Below are 18,863 nucleotides of genomic sequence, written 5' to 3'. Positions count from 1 at the left end.
ACCTATAAAAATGCTGATAAAAATGTCATTAATCTGGAAAAGTAAACAGTGAATTACAAAAATAAAATTCGATGATGTTTCTCACCTAGTTGTATTGCTTCTTCTTGAAATGCATTTGATGAGTATGTCTGAAGAGTTTAGAAAAAAAGCACTGGTTTGGAAGAGGCCACTTAATATCCAACCTCGCTATGTCTGAAGTACAGTATATAAGCTGGCATTTAAAACACCTGCTTAAATAAAAGCTGCATTTCAAAGAAGAAAATAAAGATGTGTCAGGTTACACATTCGTACCAGCATTTATTGCTCACAACAATATGTGAGGAACTCCTTTAGAAGTCTCAGCGGGTGCATAGCTGGAGTGTGAGAGCAGGGTGTGCACTATATCTGGACACAGACTGCAAAAGCTCCTCAGTAAGTTAACAAATGCTTCTCTGCAGCTTTCTTCAATATCTAACATAGATCTTCCAGCAAAAATGGCAACTAGAAAAAGTGGCATTCCTCTGAGCACAGTAAGTAACGTGCATTTATCAGTTTTGTTGTAGTTTATTATGTTCTCCTATTCAAAAAAGTTGTATTTTTGCTTGTATTTTTGTTATGCATTTTTTTTGTAATTTTGATATATTTTATTGCTATACAATTTTGATTGTTTTATAGTTAACATTTTTTTTTAATCATTATTTATTCTACCTCAAAATGAAATTTTATGACAATATATCAATCAATTAAAAATATATACAAATAGTAACACACTGAAAATAAATTTGGTGTAGAAACTATTTTGACTCAGAAATTGCTGGTAAATGTCACAAATAATCACAAATAAATGGCAAGTAACACATTGAATTAAACATGAAATTCTGAAGTAGAAAGTAAAACGCACAATAACCTTTATAAAAATAACATAGAAAAATCAGTGTAGTAATTGCAAGATGCATGTTAAATAATTTGTCAAATGTGAGCAAAGACATTGCTTTTGAATGAAATCTTTTAGCATTTCATGCTTCTTTTCCAATCAGCATCCTATTTTCTTTATGCAGATTAGTCCAAAATTTCTTCATGCTAATTCCACAAGTCACACCTGGCCATTCAGTGCTATAGCTGAGCTGATCGGTGAGTTCTCTAAATCACACTTATGTCAACTTATTTGATAAAACACATTTAGACAACAAGTTGAAATTTTGGGTTTCTCATTATGGTGTTGGCATATTTCAAAACAGTTCATTAGATGCTCCAGTTAGCTGAAATATTCTTTAGTTTGTGAACTGTGAATTGTGTTGCAGATAATTCGTATGACCCAGATGTTCGTGCCAGACAGATCTGGATAGACTGGACACGCATCAGAGGACTAGACTGCCTCTCTTTCATGGATAATGGGGAGGGTTTGACCAGAGCCAGACTACATAAGATGCTCAGGTACAAAGCACTACAGCCTGTCCATTTACTTAAGCTGATTTATTATTCATTTTAAGTACAGCAAGTAAAAAGTGTGTTAAATGGACTTGTAATTACTGGTTGCTATAATTGCAAGAGAATTAAGAACTCTTATTCAGTTAATTCAAGTGATTCACAGTGGTCTTATGTCTTTAGCACTAAAAGCCTATAACATTAAACCAACACTGGAGTGCTGGGGCCCACTGCCAGAATAATTAAGGACACCTAATTGGCTTCCTGTAATCACTATACTTATCATGCTGTGAATGAATTCAGCTGCTTATTAGTGTAAACCTTTGAGCAGGTTAAGTAATTTCTTGATGAAAGTATGGTCAGATATGTGATATACTGCTATAGATGTACCTTTCAAATGTTTAGGGCTGGTACACTAAGGTTGCATTTATGTGATCAAAATGTAATAACAGTAATATTGTGAAATATTACTACAGTTTAAAATCATTGTTTTCCATTTTAATATATTTTGCTGAAAAGTATTAATTAAAAACAAAACAAAACGTATGAACAGTACTTTTGAAACATTTGAACGGTAGTGTATGTAATGCATGTTAACAATTTTTCCTGATGTTTTTAAGCTTTGGTTTCAGTGAGAAGAAAGCAGCTAAATTTCACATTCCAATTGGGGTGTATGGCAATGGGTTTAAATCAGGGTCCATGCGTCTGGGAAAAGATGCCATTGTTTTCACGAAGACCAGAGACACCATGAGTGTGGGACTCCTGTCCCAATCTTACCTTGAGGCCATAGGAGCACAGCGAGTCTTGGTGCCCATGATCACATTTAGACGTGATGGACATAACCAGTAATCTTCTACAGCTTTCTTTTCAATTTTATTAAAGGGATAGTTCACCCAAAAATGAAAATTATGTCATTAATTACTCACCCTCATGTCGTTCCAAACCCGTAAGACCTTCGTTCATCTTCGGAACACAAATTAAGATATTTTTGATGAAATCCGAGAGCTTATCTCGTAGCTTCATAACATTACGGTTGAACCTCTGATGTCACACTGACTATTTTTAAAGGGGTCATATGATGCGATTTCAAGTACTGCTAAGAAGAAACAGAACATGGACTATTTTATCGATGTCCTTACTACCTTTCTGGGCCTTGAACGTGGTAGTTCTGTTGCTGTCTATGCAGGGTCAGAAAGCTCTCGGATTTCATCAAAAATATCTTCATTTGTGTTCTAAAGATGAACGAAGGTCTTACAGGTTCAGAACGACATGAGGGTGAGTAATTAATGACAGAATTTTCATTTTTGGGTGAACTATCCCTTTAAAGCTTGTTCAAAGATCCCAATTGACTGTTTTAATTCATATTTTAATTGCATTTATGCGGATGCATTCCTTAAGCTTTGAGTGAAACTGAATTCTTGACCTCACTAGTGTAGAGGATGGAGGCAGTCTGAGAGCGATCCTCACACACTCGCTCTTCCACTCCGAGAAAGAGCTGTTTACAGAGCTCCGCGCCATCAGCGCTGCCGGAACCACCACAGGAACACGCATCATCATCTGGAACCTTCGCACGTAAGCTCCGCTGGATACATGCACAAATGGATGCATTAAATGACTGATGGCTGGGGAGAATATTTCTGTTTTAAATCATTGCTGTACTTGGAAACTTTCAGGGATGCTTCACAAAACTTTCTTATGAATTTCACAAACATATTAAGCAGTACAACTGTTTTCAACATTAATAAAAATAAGACAAATCAGCATATCAGAATGATTTCTGAAGGAACACGTGACACTGAAGACTGGAGTAATGATGCTGAAAATTCAGCTTCGCCATCACAGAAATAAATTACATTATATATTAAAATAGAAAATAGCTTCTTAAAATTGTAATAATATTTTCAATATTACTGATTTTATTATCTTTTTGATCAAATAAATGCAGCCTTGTCATGAAAGCTATGAAAGTCCGTTTCCACCACGGAAAAAAAAATGTAAAAAGTAATTGTGACTGTGTTTCTCACAATCATGACATTTTTCCTGCAAAAGTTTATATCTCACAATTCGTACTTGTACTTCTGAGGGGAAAAAAATCTGAATTGCGAGATATAAACGTAGAATTGCAAGATATTAAATCACAACTACATAGATATACACTGACAATTCTGAGAAGAAAAGTCTGAATTGGGAAATGTAAACTCGCAACTGTGAAAAAAATGTAAGAACTGTCAAAGCAGCACTATGTAACTTTTTCTGTGTTCAAAATTTGCAAAATGTATATAATGAGCGAGTACATCATGAATTCATCTTCCAAACCGCGTTTTTTGTCTTATTCCTAATCACTACGGTACACTTATAATAAGTACTTATATTTGGACTATTGTAGCCTGGTCGGGTCGTCACCGCTGCGGAGTAACACATACCTGCGTGAATCGCCATAGACATAAACTTAGAGAAGTAGCTCCGGTTGGAATGTTCTTCCGCGGGATGTGTGCAGTTCTGTTTATTAACCGCTAGAGCGCCAAAAGTTACATAGTGCTGCTTTAAAAAGTCATAATTACCTTTTTAATTTTTCAAAAACATTAAAAAATCTTACAGACCCAAATTGTGTGTTTTTCAGGACCGCAAATGGAGAGACTGAATTTGACTTTGACACAGATAAGTATGACATTCTGATCAGGGTGAACATCAGTGACAAGAGCAACGTGACCCCAGAAAGTGAATACTCCTTACGGGTGAGCAGAGCATATCTCGCAAGACTATGGCATGCTTTTATACTTACTAGTAGGAATATACATTATCTTGTCTATGTTCTATTGAAAAGAGACAAATATATCAATTGGAGTGGAGGGGATAAAAAAAATCAGACTGTTTGGTGACGGGTTAGGAGGAATATTGATTCTTCATGTTTTTGTAATGTAGGCATACTGTAGCATCTTATACCTGAAGCCTCGTATGCAAATCATTATTCGAGGGCAAAGAGTGAAAAGTCAGCTGATATCCAAAAGTCTGGCTCATATTGCACAGGACAACTACAGACCCTCATTCCTTGTATCCTTAGAAAATATATTGTTTTTTGGAGTGCACACACATATAACATTATAACTGTCTCAGCATTTCTTAACTCAGGGCTCAGAACAAACGTGTACGCATCACGTTTGGATACAACACCAAAAGCAAAGAGCATTATGGGATTATGATGTACCATAAGAACAGGTTAATAAAGCCATATGTGAAAGTGAGCTGCCAATGTAAGGTAACCAGAAATTATTGCATGTTTCTTCTGCTTCCTTTACCCATAAATTCAATACTAAAAGCCATTGTTTTTGTTTATAACAGACCGAAAGAAAAGGTGTGGGTGTTATTGGTGTTATAGAGTGCAATTTCCTTCAGCCCACTCACAACAAACAAGACTTTGATGACACCGATAAATACAGGTGCGCTCAACTGTTTATCACTCTACTGGTGTTTACCCCAAATGATGCCCTTGGGTTACTTTGATGGAAAGGCACTATTTTGTACAGGAAGATCATGCACAACCTCAGCATAAAGCTGGAGGAGTATTGGAACGAAATCCGCTACAAACGAAAGAAAGAGGACCCGAAGTGCACAGTAGCAATAGAGGATGTGTTGTGAGTACTGCCGTTAAAAACTGCCATTATTTATTCGCAGTGTTGGGGAGTAACTAGTTACATGTAACGGAATTACGTAATTTAATTACAAAATAAAAGTAATTGTAATCAGTTACAGTTACTAAGAAAAAATGTGTAATTAAATTACAGTTACTTATGAAAATGTTAAGGATTACAAAGGAGGTTACATCTGATTTTTTCCACACACACTCCCACATACAGATTTAATTGAGTTCTTCATAAATTGAAACACCAATGTTTCAGAAGTTTATAACATGCTTATATATATATATATATATATATATATATATATATAAAAACTATAATACTAAAATAACACTGCACAAAAGGAGACATTCTAAGAAATGTCACAAAAAAAAAAAAGAAGCAAAACCACCATAAAAGTGGACCATATGCTTTGAATTCCATATCTTTTAAAGTTGCACAGTGACTTTTGGCAGCAATACAGGCCAAAATTTTATTGTGAATCTCAGCATAGCTCTACTTTGGTTGTTCATCAACTGATCTGTAATTTGTGATTTTGTGATTTGTGAATGGATCATTCAGACCAGTTTTGTAAACCATTCATTAAAAATGCTGGTCTGTTTCTCACCCAAAGAATATAAATCTTAATAGTACCCAAGGCATATGGATTCATTTCATGATACTTCTATGGTGCTTTCTGAAGCTTGCACACTCAGTCAGCATCCACTGTGAAACCATATTCTTCAAAGTTTCTCCTTTTGTGTTCCTTGGATGACAAAAATTCTTTGTTTTCAAAAACAAAAATATGAGGGGAAGTAAACGATGACACAATTGAACTTTTAGGTGAACTATCTCTTTAATATTTCATAATCTTACCTTTGTCTTCTTCTGAAAGGAAAGTTCCAGATCAAGTCTGGGTTCAGTGTGACAGCTGCCTGAAGTGGAGGAGGCTTCCAGATGCCATCACTGAGCTGCCAGATAAATGGTTCTGCAGCATGAACTATGACCCACAGTTCAGGTGACGGCAACAAAATAGTTATGCCATGATATCATGAGTGAAAAGGGAAGGGTTTGAATGGGTCTGGGATATCTGAGAAGATGCATGAAGGTTAAAGGAACCCAAAGGGAGCCAAATATTTGAGTTGAACAGATGGGAAGGAATAACTGCCATTACTTCTAGGTCACTGGATTCAGTGTTTTCTGTTGAGCCCCACATGATTTGAATTTTTGTTTTGTTATGCCTACCTCCTTGCTGGGTTTCTCAACATGCTTATTGTTAATTTTATTGTCACCACACAGGAGCTGCTTGGTAGAGGAAGAACTAGAGGATGAGGAGGAAGATCAAAAATCATACCCTAAACCCTTTAAACTCCAGTAAGTTACATTGTCAATATTTCTGATTGTTTTTTGACATTAAGAATACCAGAAGCATTATGATATTCAGCACATTCTCTATATATTCAGGAGGAGAAATACAAAGAGTCTGCTTGAGGAGAACATTCCAGAAGTAAGAACATTTATAACCTACTCAACTAGAGAACCAAGTAGCAAATGCTAATGAATCAACCTCTAGATTTTCATTTAAATGTCTATTTATTTTTTTATGCCAATGTAAACTGATTATTCATCAAAAAGCAATATCAGAATCTTGTGTTCTCCTTTCAGAGCACACAAACTCAAGACCGACCAGCGTTAACAACCATTCAGGCACCCAGACATCCAGCAGCCTCTATAATATCTGGTAAAGATGCAATGCCACATAAAAGCCATACTAAATAGCTTTAAGCCACCTTACCACGTGGATTTAGAGGCTCTAATGTGGCCTTTGGTTGTGTTAATGAAATGCCTCATTAGAGACTTTGAAACTTTGGCTTTTCATGACAATGTTTAGTTTGGTTTTATTTTTTTCCTCAGTCGTTATGGAGAATCAACACTTAAGGTCACATTTTGAAAAAAATTAATAAATACATTTGAGCATGTGATTTTGTTTTTTTCAGTTGGGTTAAGTATAGGAAAAATAAACTTGTGTAAATGTCACAGTATTTACTTAAATAAAATAATAATAATAAAAAAGTAAATTATTTTTTAATACAACAATGTACAGTACAGGTCAAAAATTTGGGGTCAATAAGTTTTTTTTAATGATTTTGAAAGATGTCTCTTGTGCTCACCAAGATATATTGTGTAATATTTTTGTGGAAACTGATACTTTTTTTTTTTAGGATTCTATGATGAAGTTCAAAACAACAGCATTTATTTAAAATTTGTCTTTTGTAAAATTATAAATGTATCTACTGTCACTTTTGATCAATTTAATGTGTATTTTATTAAATGAAATTATTAATAAAATGTATTAATAAAATGATCTTTCAAAAAAAAAAAAATCTCTCTGACCACAAATGTTTGAATGGTAGTGTAATATGTTACTTTTAAACATGTATTTAATTGTTCTTTCCATAAGCTCACACTTAACCTGCCTTTATTCAAGCCTTAAAGGGATAGTCCACCCAAAAATTTAAATTCTGTCATTATTTACTTATCCACATGTCAGACTTGTATGACTTTCTTCCCTCTATATCACAAAAGAATATATTCTGAAGAATGTTTTTCAAAGTCAATAACATTAAACACAGAGACATTTTTCAAAATATATTATTTTGTGTTTCTCAGAGGAGCTAATGCATATGGCATGACGTTGAGTTATGACAAAATTTTCATTTTTGAGTGAACTATCCCTTATTATTAAGTATTCATTTCATGTTTAGGACCGTCTTTAGCTGAGAGGTCCCCATTTCCCCTTATTAACCTGACCGCTGTCTCCAACTCTCTAAGAAGGTAGGAATAATATAGTTCATACATATAGTAAACATGTTTCATATAACATTTATAAAGGTTTGTTTATGTTTTATTTCTCTAGAGCAAAACAAAAGTTTTCTGCCATAGAAACACAGATGGAGGTGACGCCATCCTTTACTGTCCCCTCTCTCACCCCGCCACAAGACCTCTTCTCTCAGACACACTGGCCTGCTTTGAATGAGGAGAGAAAGACTCTCACTCAATCCGACACACTCGTGAGCAAAGCTGCGTGCGGCATGATGGAAAGAATCGAGTCGCATCAGGGGCCCACCACCGCTGCAGAAGAGACATGTGAAAGAGATGCATCATCTGGGACAGGGAGGGAATACAGCTCAGCTGCGGAGCAGATAATTGAATTGCCCCTGAAAAATGAGAAGAAATGGGTGGTGCATCATGAAGGTCATGATGATGATGAAGAAGAGGAATGTAACTTGGCAGAGGCGCAACAGTGGCAGGATGAGCTTATGGAGCTGATGCACGAGACAGCAGAGGAGAGAGATACGTGCCGTCAGGAGCTGGAGGTGCTTCGAGAGCACAGCGCCGCCCTGGAGGACGAAAGGAACCGGCTCATCAGCAGGGTAGGAGGGAGAAGTGATGGATTTGAGCTGTGGGATGCTTCTTAGTATGACATTTCTTGTCACTACCCACAATTATTATTATAAGTTACGGTACACTTTACAATAAGGTCTCATTTGTTAACATCGGTTAATGCATTAGTTACATGAACTAACTACGAACAATATAATATTACAGCATTTATTAACCTTTGTTAATGTTAGTTTATAAAAATACGATTAATCATTGTTTGCTCATGTTAGTTCATAGTGCATTAATGTTAACAGATACAAATTTGGATTATAAAAATGTATTTGTAAATGTCAGTGTTATTTTAGTATTGTTAACATACAATTATAGTTTTTATTAGTATTTTAAATGGTCTTTTATTGTTGTACATTCGGTTTAAGTTCATTTATTTCAATTTGAATTTTAGTTCAGTTTTAGTTTTGATTTATTTCCAGTTAGTCATTTTAGTGCTTCAACTTGAACTAAATGAAAATTAGAAATAAGCTTAGGGTTTTAATCTAATATTTACATATATTTAAACTGTATATATATATACAACAGTTCTTTCTGGTCCTCAAATCTGATTGGGTGATAAGAGTGTGATATTAGAGTGATAACAGAACTCCAGCTCTTTCATTTCAGCTTTATTTCAATTAACAAAAATGTTTTCATAATTTTTGTTCTCGTTTTAATAAACAAGAACAACCCTGGTAAATGTCGAAATTAACATTTACTATGATTTGGAGTTCTGCTCATTGTTAGCTCATGTTAACAAATGAAAACTAATTGTAAAAATGTAATCTTAGCAAAAATAAAAAAAATCAACACCTTAGCAACTGCATAGCAGAACCCTAGCAACTACCCACAACAGCCCAGCATTATGGCAGTGACGTTTGCACAAATCAGCACCACTCATACTGTCTTCTGCAACTATAAAAGTCTATTTATGCACGTTTTACTTAAAAGTTTTGAATTGTGTCTGTGCTGTGTCTAGCTGGAGAGTGCAGGAGAGGAGAAGAGCAAGCTTTCTGCCCTGTGTGATCAGCTGAGGAGTCAACTGGCAGAGCTCAGGGAACAGAGCCAGAGAGGAAAGGAAGAGAAAGACGACAGCTCCAAACTGAGGACGCTGCGTCTAAACCTGAGCCGTCTGCTGGTGTCTTTCATTCCCTCACTTCAGCTTGAGCATGTGGACTACAACAGTGATGTCATAGATACCATCCTCATTCTAAACCTGAGCCGTCTGCTGGTGTCTTTCATTCCCTCACTTCATCTTGAGCATGTGGACTACAACAGTGATGTCATAGATACCATCCTCACCCAGGTTCTAGAACACATCACTTAAAATGCTTTCTCTGATTTTCAAAGTTAGGACTGACTGAAAAAGGGAATGACTTGTGATAGCGTAAAAATTGATTTTATTGTTAGAACTGGGTGAAATTATTTCAATTTCTAATATACTTTGTCAAATATTTATGTTTTTTTTAGATAGACTTATATCAAAATAGAAGGAGAAATCACTAAGTAGGACAGCTATAGGAATGGAAGTTCTCCTTTCAGTCAAAAGTGCCTTTTTGAAAAAGGCTTTGCTTGTTTTTTTGTTTTTTTTTTACTAGCATTAGTAGCATTTTCAGTGTGATTTGAGCTAAAGAAATCAAATGTATGACAAAAGATGTCATTCTGATAAACAGATTTGGATGTTCTGTCTCTCCCCAGTCAGGTACATAGAAGCTCTATTTGCATGCCTAGAAAATAGCACAACCAAGACGACCACCAAGTGAACTGACCTGCTCCAATAAAGACTTAAACATTCAGGTACTAGATGTTAATTTATCATAGATTTAATGAAGTTCTTTTCCGCTATGAACTCTGTGTTACACACATATCAGTCGTCCTTCTCTTCCTATGTTATGTTTGACCTCAACACATATCCATCTACCACTTAAACTGCCACTCTCACTATTAATCAAATCTCCTTTAAAAGACATCCTCCAATGAATACAAAATAAAGGTACACTGTGAACTCGGCAGTGACCTATCGACTTGCCTCCATTTGCGCTGAAAATAAAACCCATAGATGTGACCTAATCATTAAAAGGCCTATTTTATTTTTACCATCACAGTCAGTTCTTCCGCCAGGGAGAGACTGACCTAAAAAAAAAAAATGAATACCCCATGCATTAAAGGTCATAATTTAATGACCCTTCTCAGTCAGTCCCATATGTACTTATTTGCCAGTGCCATACAGAATGACCAGCTCTGTTCATTGTAAACTGCTGTTTGGGGTCAGTAAGATTTATGTATCAGGGTTTCCACAAAAATACTTAGCAACGCAACTGTTTTTAATACTCACAATCTTGGGAAATGTTTCTTGAGGACCAAATCAGCATATTAGATTATTTCTGAAGCAAACTGAATGTGACACTGAAGACTGGAGTAATGACTGTTGAAAATTCAGCGTTGCCATAACAGGAATAAATTACATTTTAAAATATATTAAAATAGAAAACAGTTATTTTAAATTGTAATATTTCACAATAGTACTGTAGTTTTGATCAAACAAATGCAGCCTTGGTGAGCATAAGACCTTTAAATATCGACCTCAAACTCTTGAACAGTAGTGTACATATTTATTTTCTGAATCTTAAAGGGGTCATATGATGCGATTTCAATTTTTCCTTTCTCTGAGGTATTCGGCCAATCACAACGCATTGGATAGCTGGCCAATCACAGCATACCTCGCTTTTTCAGACCGATGAGTTTTGTAAAAATCGACGCGTTTCAAAAAGGCGGGGCATAGAGGAGAAACAATAATGTACATTATGTGGAAAATAATGTGTTTTTTTTACTTTAAACCGCATAAACACATTTCATTACACCAAATACACAAAATAATGTTCTTTTTAGCAGCATCATATGACCCCTTTAATAGAACACCCTACCAAGGCATAACTGTTCCAGCAGATGTCAATTCTTCAGACTACTTACCTACCAGCTGATGGAGAGGCCGAATTTCATGCAACACCTGTCAGTGTTATAAATGGACGACTCTTGGGAAGCTTACGTGACTGTCTTATTGCAGCCACGCTAATTAAATGCCTAAGGTTACCAAAATATTACAGTGGCCCTGCCAGGGCATAACAAGAGTCAGATGTAATCTCTTGGAGGGCAGTGAGACGGCTGTGTCATGATCTGGTTAATAATGTGATTTGAAGGAATAGTTCACCAAAAAGTCGTCATTAACTCGCCCTCATAGACATCGCCCACTTCTGTAGACACACAAGGTAAGAATAGAATTTAGGGCTGTCAAGCTCCAACGTGATGAAGAGGAACCATAAAAGTTGGTCATATAAGCAGTCCTTATGACTCATGCATTATATTCTGAAGCCAAACAACAAAACGGGCCAAAATTAAAGCCATTATTCACTGAAAATCTTGCCATAGCTCATCTTGAGAGTTCATTAGAGAATTATTAATGTCCAGTTTGATGATGAACCTTTTTTTTTCGAGTTGGATCTTTTGAATTAATTGTTTGATCCAGTTCACAAAATCAGTATGAGTCAGTTCTATAGTGCTTGATTTGTATGGTCTACTTTTACGATACTTTTACAATGATTTTTGAAGCTTGAAAGCTCCAGGCGGAGCTTGTATCTAGTACATACACTTTGGTATATGTCAAAATCCTTCATTCCTTCTGGATGCCGCAGTCGTGTCGGGTCATGAGGTCCAGGCCTGTGCCAGATTTGATGTTGTGTTATTCAGTCTCTTCTACCAGGATCCATCTCTGCTTGGACCATCAAAGTCAAACTGGTAAGGAGTAAAATATTACTCTGAAGTTTGTACATTTTTAAAAGAATGGGGTGATTTCACTATACGGTTCTTCAGTTGGCTGAATGTTTCTTTTGAAATTAAAAATAATAATAATCTAAAAGTGACATTGGTTTTGCATGCCAACATATTGGTTTCTTGCTTCCATTGATGATTGGAAGGAACTAGGAAGTAAAAAGTTCTTTTGATTCTAATTGGAAACTTTATGTAGTGTTTTATCTGAACCAATCTGGGATTATCTGGAATGTTCTGACATTCTAAACATTTCTCACTTTTATGTTATGTTTGGTGGAGGTCAAAATGAAAAAGACTTGAAAAAATGACCCAGCCCAAATCCTGAAGTCTCCAGACTCACCATTGTCACACCAGGACCAGAGGTCAGGCATTTTTTCTTCTGCTTGCAAAATTAGAAAGGTCCATTTCTTACAGTATTTTGTATTAAGTAATATCCTGAGGGTTATGTGATTTTCTTCGATCTTTACCCCCTCTGAATATTGCATGTTGATTTATGGCCCACACGCTGAGCCAGATCCAGGTCTCAAAATGGATTTTAATGGAGTCGCATTAGTGGAGTTATTCAAGATTAGGGCTTATCAGCCAGCTCAAATTTACTCAACACTTCACATCAATCCATCTCAACTTGTACTAGGCCTGTGAGAGTTGTATTTTAGGTGGTATTGAGAATACACAGACAATTATCAGTTTTCTGCTTCATGGCTTCTTATCGTAATCTCTTTTCTAGCAAATTATCCATAAAGTTGGCATTTCCCTTAATTTTATCCAAGATAATTGAACAGAGTTTCGCTATTATAACACAATGATTCATTCAAGTGTGCCCTTCAAAAAGATACGAAGAAAATTAGTCCCTGAGGAAGCAAGATTGCATTGACTCCATACCTGGTAATATGCTGTTTTGTTGTGCTTTTGTTAGTTATAAATAGAGACTCAAATACTTTCCCACCCTTCAACAACAGTTGCAACACATTGAGTCTATTACCACTGTTAACCATTATTTTAAATTGTGGAAAATAGTAAGAGTAAAGAGAATAATTTTGTCAACAACGACAATAGTGTGAGTAAATGTTGACCTAAAATCTTGATCTACCCAAGTGCATTTCCTCAAATGTCCACAAGGGGACACTCTGTCTTCGGTACAGCTATCAAACACCGTTTTGTCTTATGTATTTCAGCTAATGAAGCAAAAAGCACAAGAATATGCCTGTTCTGTCTGGGAAACACAAGAAAACATCAATTATTTACATTGTGGTCACATCTGTTGCTATTATTATTACCAAGGCAACCAGAAAGCAACAGAACCACAAGTCATCAAGAATCAGTGTGCAGTTATTAAATCATTTATTCATAAGAGACTGTATCAGTACTGATGAGAGTGAGCAGCTCATTTAGGACAGCATTAATTCTTTCTAAAGCTGAGCATCATTTTCCTCCTCCTGTAGATGCCATAAAGTGATTACACTTCTGTAGCCTTTATATAATGTTTAAATAACACGATTTTGTGCCCTTCCTGGTCCCCTTAAGCAGTAGCAGCATCACTAGGGAGTGAGAACATGATTGAATTTTTGCTGTACGGTCACGTCACAGCTCTGAAGTCGTAATGAGGACACAACGGGCCACATATTTGCCTCCCGTCTCATTTCTGGCTCAGTGTTCCTGATCTGCTCATGTCTCAACCACTAGAGTGGAGGCATAGATAGAGAGAGAGAGAGCGACTGAGAGGCCGGGGCTAGTTGTCACAATGGAACCTCCCATTAACAGCCTTTTTAGCACAATTTAAACATAAAACACAGAATATTATAAAACTCAAAACAATTCATGAAACAGCCAAAAAAGAAAAAAAAATGTACACTTCTATTCAGCAAGGATGCATTAAATTGATCAAAAGTGTCAGTAAAGACATTTATAACGTTACGAAAGATTTCTATTTCAAATAAATGCTGTTCCTTTGAACATTCTATTCATCAAAGAATCCTGGATTCCAAAAAAATTAATAAAAAAATTAAGCAGCACAACTGTTTTCAATATTGATAATAATAAAGAAATGTTTCTTGAGCAGCAAATCAGCATATTAGAGTGATTTCTGAAGGATCATGTGACATTGAAGACTGGAGTAATAATGCTGAAAATTCAGCTTTATTTCACAGAAATAAATTACATTTCAAAATATATTACAAATAGAACGATTATTTGAAATTGTAATAATATTTCTGTGAAATAAAGCTGAATTTTCAGCATTATTACTCCAGTCTTCAATGTCACATGATCCTTCAGAAATCAATTTACTGGCCCTTCACTGAGCATAAGATTCTTCTTTCAAAGACATTAAAAGATCTGACCCCAATCTTGTGAACGATGGTGTATCGTGTATAAGGTATTATTCTGGCCGACAGATATTCAGTTCAGATATTGTATAGAAATTTGTAGAAAATAGAAAATAGACTACAAAATAGAAATGTAGAAAATAGACTAAAAGTAGAAATTTTTAGTGTGAAATTGCACCAGGTGGGCCCACCCACTCTCAACTGTGGCCCTCCCGATAAGAAGTTGGTAATTTTCCAAATGGATGTAATTTATTAAACGATAATAATAATTATAAAAGTCTTATTACACTATAACTTTATATTTATATATATATATTTTTTTCAATATATTAAATGTGAGATTTCATAGTCAATTACAGGCAGTTTCTTAATTTTCCCTTTTCTTATACGTGCAAACACTTGTCAAAATGATGATTCGTCAGTTTCTGTCAGTCCCACCCTCAAAGTTATGTTTATGACGTAAGGACATAATAGTAAAATGTGCGTGTTCGTGGAGTTTTTGTGTTGTATTTTCTGTTGCCAATTTGACATGCAGTTTTCATACGCTACACTTTGCCCACCCTGTTTTATGTAGACCCACCCACTTAAACAGTTCAGGCCTTGCCCCTGCTATACATACTGAGAAAAATCCCTTCTGTATGTAACAAGTCAAGGTGGTATAAAAACGAGAAACTTTGTCCTCTGGGGCCATATTAAAGAAGCATGCTAACTGTAAAATCCCATCTTATCCGTTCAGTTACCATGGCGATTTGAGTTAGAACTCGTCAGATCTTAACTTAAGATAGGAAGTTTCTGCAGTACGGCCCCTGATCTACAGTAATTCTGTGATGGCAGTCCAGAACGAGAGCCATTATTGCTTCATCCAGACAAAATTCAACTACCTTAATAGATGCAAAATTTGTGATGGTAAAAGTTGCTCTATGATTTATGCTTAAAACAAGTGAAACAATTGCCAGCTTAATTCGAGATATATTGCATGGAAATAAATCTTTTAAGAGTGTTTAAATATTTTAATAAAAAATAAGAAAAATAAATTAATAAAAAATTGTTTTGTACTGTAAGGAGCTTATGAATAGGAATAAGCCACTCAGTACTTTGCCCACCCTGTTTTATGTAGACCCACCCACTTAAACAGTTCAGGCCTTGCCCCTGCTATACATACTGAGAAAAATCCCTTCTGTATGTAACAAGTCAAGGTGGTATAAAAACGAGAAACTTTGTCCTCTGGGGCCATATTAAAGAAGCATGCTAACTGTAAAATCCCATCTTATCCGTTCAGTTACCATGGCGATTTGAGTTAGAACTCGTCAGATCTTAACTTAAGATAGGAAGTTTCTGCAGTACGGCCCCTGATCTACAGTAATTCTGTGATGGCAGTCCAGAACGAGAGCCATTATTGCTTCATCCAGACAAAATTCAACTACCTTAATAGATGCAAAATTTGTGATGGTAAAAGTTGCTCTATGATTTATGCTTAAAACAAGTGAAACAATTGCCAGCTTAATTCGAGATATATTGCATGGAAATAAATCTTTTAAGAGTGTTTAAATATTTTAATAAAAAATAAGAATTTATTTTTTGTACTGAAAATATGTTTTGTACTGTAAGGAGCTTATGAATAGGAATAAGCCACTCAGTATCTGAATTATTTTAGATATACATGATTATAATTGAATATTCTTGCCTTGTATCTCCTTGATGCAGTGCATGTTCTTTCCAAGGTACCACTGATACGCGTAGACATATGCCATGGCATTGCCCCCCTTGACTTCAGTGCTGGACGTGGTGTCCCAGCATCCAGAATGAAACAGCGTGTTATCATAGCGAGCAGGAGAACGCCTGCTGGTGCATCTGCCATCCCATGTGTGTCCCGCACCCAGAGCCATCCAGCGTCTCCTGCATTTCTCCTTCAGGCTGTGGAGTTCTGCTGATGGCATGTTAGCGATCATCCCAGCCAGCATGAGGTCTCACAGCATCGTCTGGACACTGTCCAAATGTGCAGTGGCCTGTAATGCAGTGGAATGTGATTGGCTACAATTGCCTCGATTGTCTAAGTGACAGCTAGAAACTGCCTCATTTTGAGCTTATTCTGTCCAGTAAATCAGATTTGCCCTGAACACTTTTGACTGGTCCGCTTGGTTTCATTTATTACAGATTAACATAATAAGATTAACATAATGGTGGTTTTTTGTGGGTGTTAGTGTGTCATTAAATTAAGAAGAATGACATTGTGTTGACTTATTTTGGAGAACATTTATTATAATAGCATGCATTGATTGAGGAAAAAAAAGTTTTTTTATTTTTTTATTTTTTTATCTCCAAGGTTGCATTTATTTGATCAAAAATACAGTAAAATAGTAATATTGTGAAATATTATTACAATTTAAAATAACTGTCATCTATTTTCAAATATTTTAAAATGTAATTTATTTCTGTGATTCAAAGCTGAATTTTCAGCATCATTACTCCAGTCTTCAGTTTCACATGATTCTTCAGAAATCATTCTGATATGCTGATTTGCTGCTCAAGAAACATTTCTTATCATCATCAATGTTGAAAACAGTTGTGTTGCTTAATATTTTTGTGGAATTTTTTAATGCAGTTTTTTTTACTCAGTATTGTAAAATACAAATACTGTCACTTTTGATCAATTGAATGCGTCCTTGCTGAATAAAAGTATTAATTTCTTTTAAAAATATTACTGAGCCCAAACTTTTGAACAGTAGTGAAGCTGAACGGTTAAGAGCTTTTAATGTGAAAACAACAACAACAACAACAAAAAGTATGTGTGTATGATTGACGGAAGCAATACAGCTCAGTTTGGACTGGTTCAAGATCAGTTTCAATGCAGTTGTTTGGTGTAGAATCATCTTGAAGTGTAGAGATACAGATTCAGTAAGAGTGCTGCTATACAGAATCCCAACAGGATAGAATTGTGGCTTAAAACCAAAAAGCCAGTTTGCTTTTCATAAACAACATTAATTGCTTTGATATCGCCGTTTACGGCAGCTGAGATTGTTGAAATGGTAAACACGGTCATTACAAATCTCCAAGGTTTCTTTTAATAGCCTGGTCCTTTATGATAATCTACAGTGTATTTTTACACATACCAGCCTATAAATCCACCACCATTCATTGATGCTGGGAATACTATCATAGGGGTGATTGGTTTACTTTCGACTATTGTTTTGACAATACACCCACAGAGAGGAAGTTTTCACACATTTACAGCTATTTACTAAGTAACGACTATGAGAAAATATGTGTAATGTGACATTTTCAACACTACATGCATGGCCGGACTTACCATTGGGCTTGAGTGGGCTGCAGCCCATGGGCCCCGCCTTGTAGGGGGCCCCGCCTTTGCCCGTTTACGTTTGTTTGATTTGATCGTTATATGCCAGTCAGAATTCAGAAATTATTAGCCGCATTTCCACTGCGCACGCAAGATCTAAACGGGCCAGCCGGGGCTACAGCTTACAACTACGACCTTCGAGGCCACAATCAAACAGCATAAACTGGTATTTATGATTATTTCACATAGAAGAAGGACACACGTATTGAATCTGCACCGATTGGTTTGTTATCACATGACTACTTTAAACAGCTCCATTAAGCTTTAGCCCCAAAGAGCGCACATTTAGAAAGATAATGATAAATTCTCAAATGTTCACACCATTTCTTTACAGAGGATGATTCTATATTACTATATTAATGTTTCACTAAATTATGCGATCATCTGATGAGTTTTGAGCGCTCTCTCTCGTCTTACTGCCATTACACATAGTGGGGAAGAAATGTCATCAAAATGATTTTAAATAAAAAATAGCAATTTAATGAGTTTCTGTTTTTATAACATAGCTATGCCTATGATATAGGACTTAGCCTATCACACAAACAAGAGTCATATTTTTTTTTCTCGAATATCTGCACGATGGCAAATGTACAATAAACCACAACTTACAGAGTAACTTTCAAACACAAAATTCCGTTTTGCTCCGTCAGAAAGAAAATAGAACAAACAGCAGAACCGCTGCGTCTCCGAAAAACAATGTTTTGTTCCTCAGCGTTACACGGACCAGCAAATGATTCAATCAGGCTATAAGTAAGTTAAATGAATCAGCTTTTTAAACGAATCGGTTGATTCAACTCACTCATTAAAACAGTCACTTGCTGGCTCCTACTGGCGGTTGTAGTTTCATATTTAAAAAAGTAGCTTATTTCATTTTTGCAATCATTTAATATTTCTACATTAAAA

At 35.7% G+C, this 18,863-nt stretch overlaps 1 protein-coding gene across 1 annotated transcript; it reads left to right on the top strand.

Moving 5' to 3' along the window:
* Positions 1-235: 235 nt before the first annotated feature.
* Positions 236-9,544, top strand: LOC107746056 (MORC family CW-type zinc finger protein 3-like). Its single transcript, XM_016560113.1, has 17 exons — positions 236-509; positions 1,038-1,110; positions 1,281-1,413; positions 2,025-2,249; positions 2,836-2,976; positions 4,025-4,139; positions 4,327-4,455; positions 4,541-4,660; positions 4,744-4,841; positions 4,929-5,036; positions 5,917-6,039; positions 6,321-6,395; positions 6,486-6,528; positions 6,687-6,762; positions 7,787-7,856; positions 7,939-8,468; positions 9,436-9,544. Exons 1-17 carry the CDS (start codon positions 474-476, stop codon positions 9,480-9,482), a joined length of 2,142 nt encoding a protein of 713 aa, XP_016415599.1. The 5' UTR covers positions 236-473; the 3' UTR covers positions 9,483-9,544.
* Positions 9,545-18,863: the final 9,319 nt, after the last annotated feature.

Source organism: Sinocyclocheilus rhinocerous, unplaced genomic scaffold (assembly GCF_001515625.1).
Source record: "Sinocyclocheilus rhinocerous isolate Xijiao unplaced genomic scaffold, SAMN03320098_v1.1 scaffold1880, whole genome shotgun sequence".
In the NCBI taxonomy this organism is placed as follows: domain Eukaryota; kingdom Metazoa; phylum Chordata; class Actinopteri; order Cypriniformes; family Cyprinidae; genus Sinocyclocheilus; species Sinocyclocheilus rhinocerous.
This window is presented reverse-complemented; position numbering and strand designations above follow the sequence as displayed.

What these genes read in the sequence shown, in the direction of transcription:
- LOC107746056 (XM_016560113.1), top strand. Translation starts at nt 474, where the DNA reads ATGGCAACTAGAAAAAGTGGCATTCCTCTGAGCACA. An exon ending in CCTAAACCCTTTAAACTCCA is followed by an intron (nt 6,396 to 6,485) that starts GTAAGTTACATT and finishes CTATATATTCAG; the next exon opens with GAGGAGAAATACAAAGAGTC. An exon ending in AGCAGCCTCTATAATATCTG is followed by an intron (nt 6,763 to 7,786) that starts GTAAAGATGCAA and finishes TTTCATGTTTAG; the next exon opens with GACCGTCTTTAGCTGAGAGG.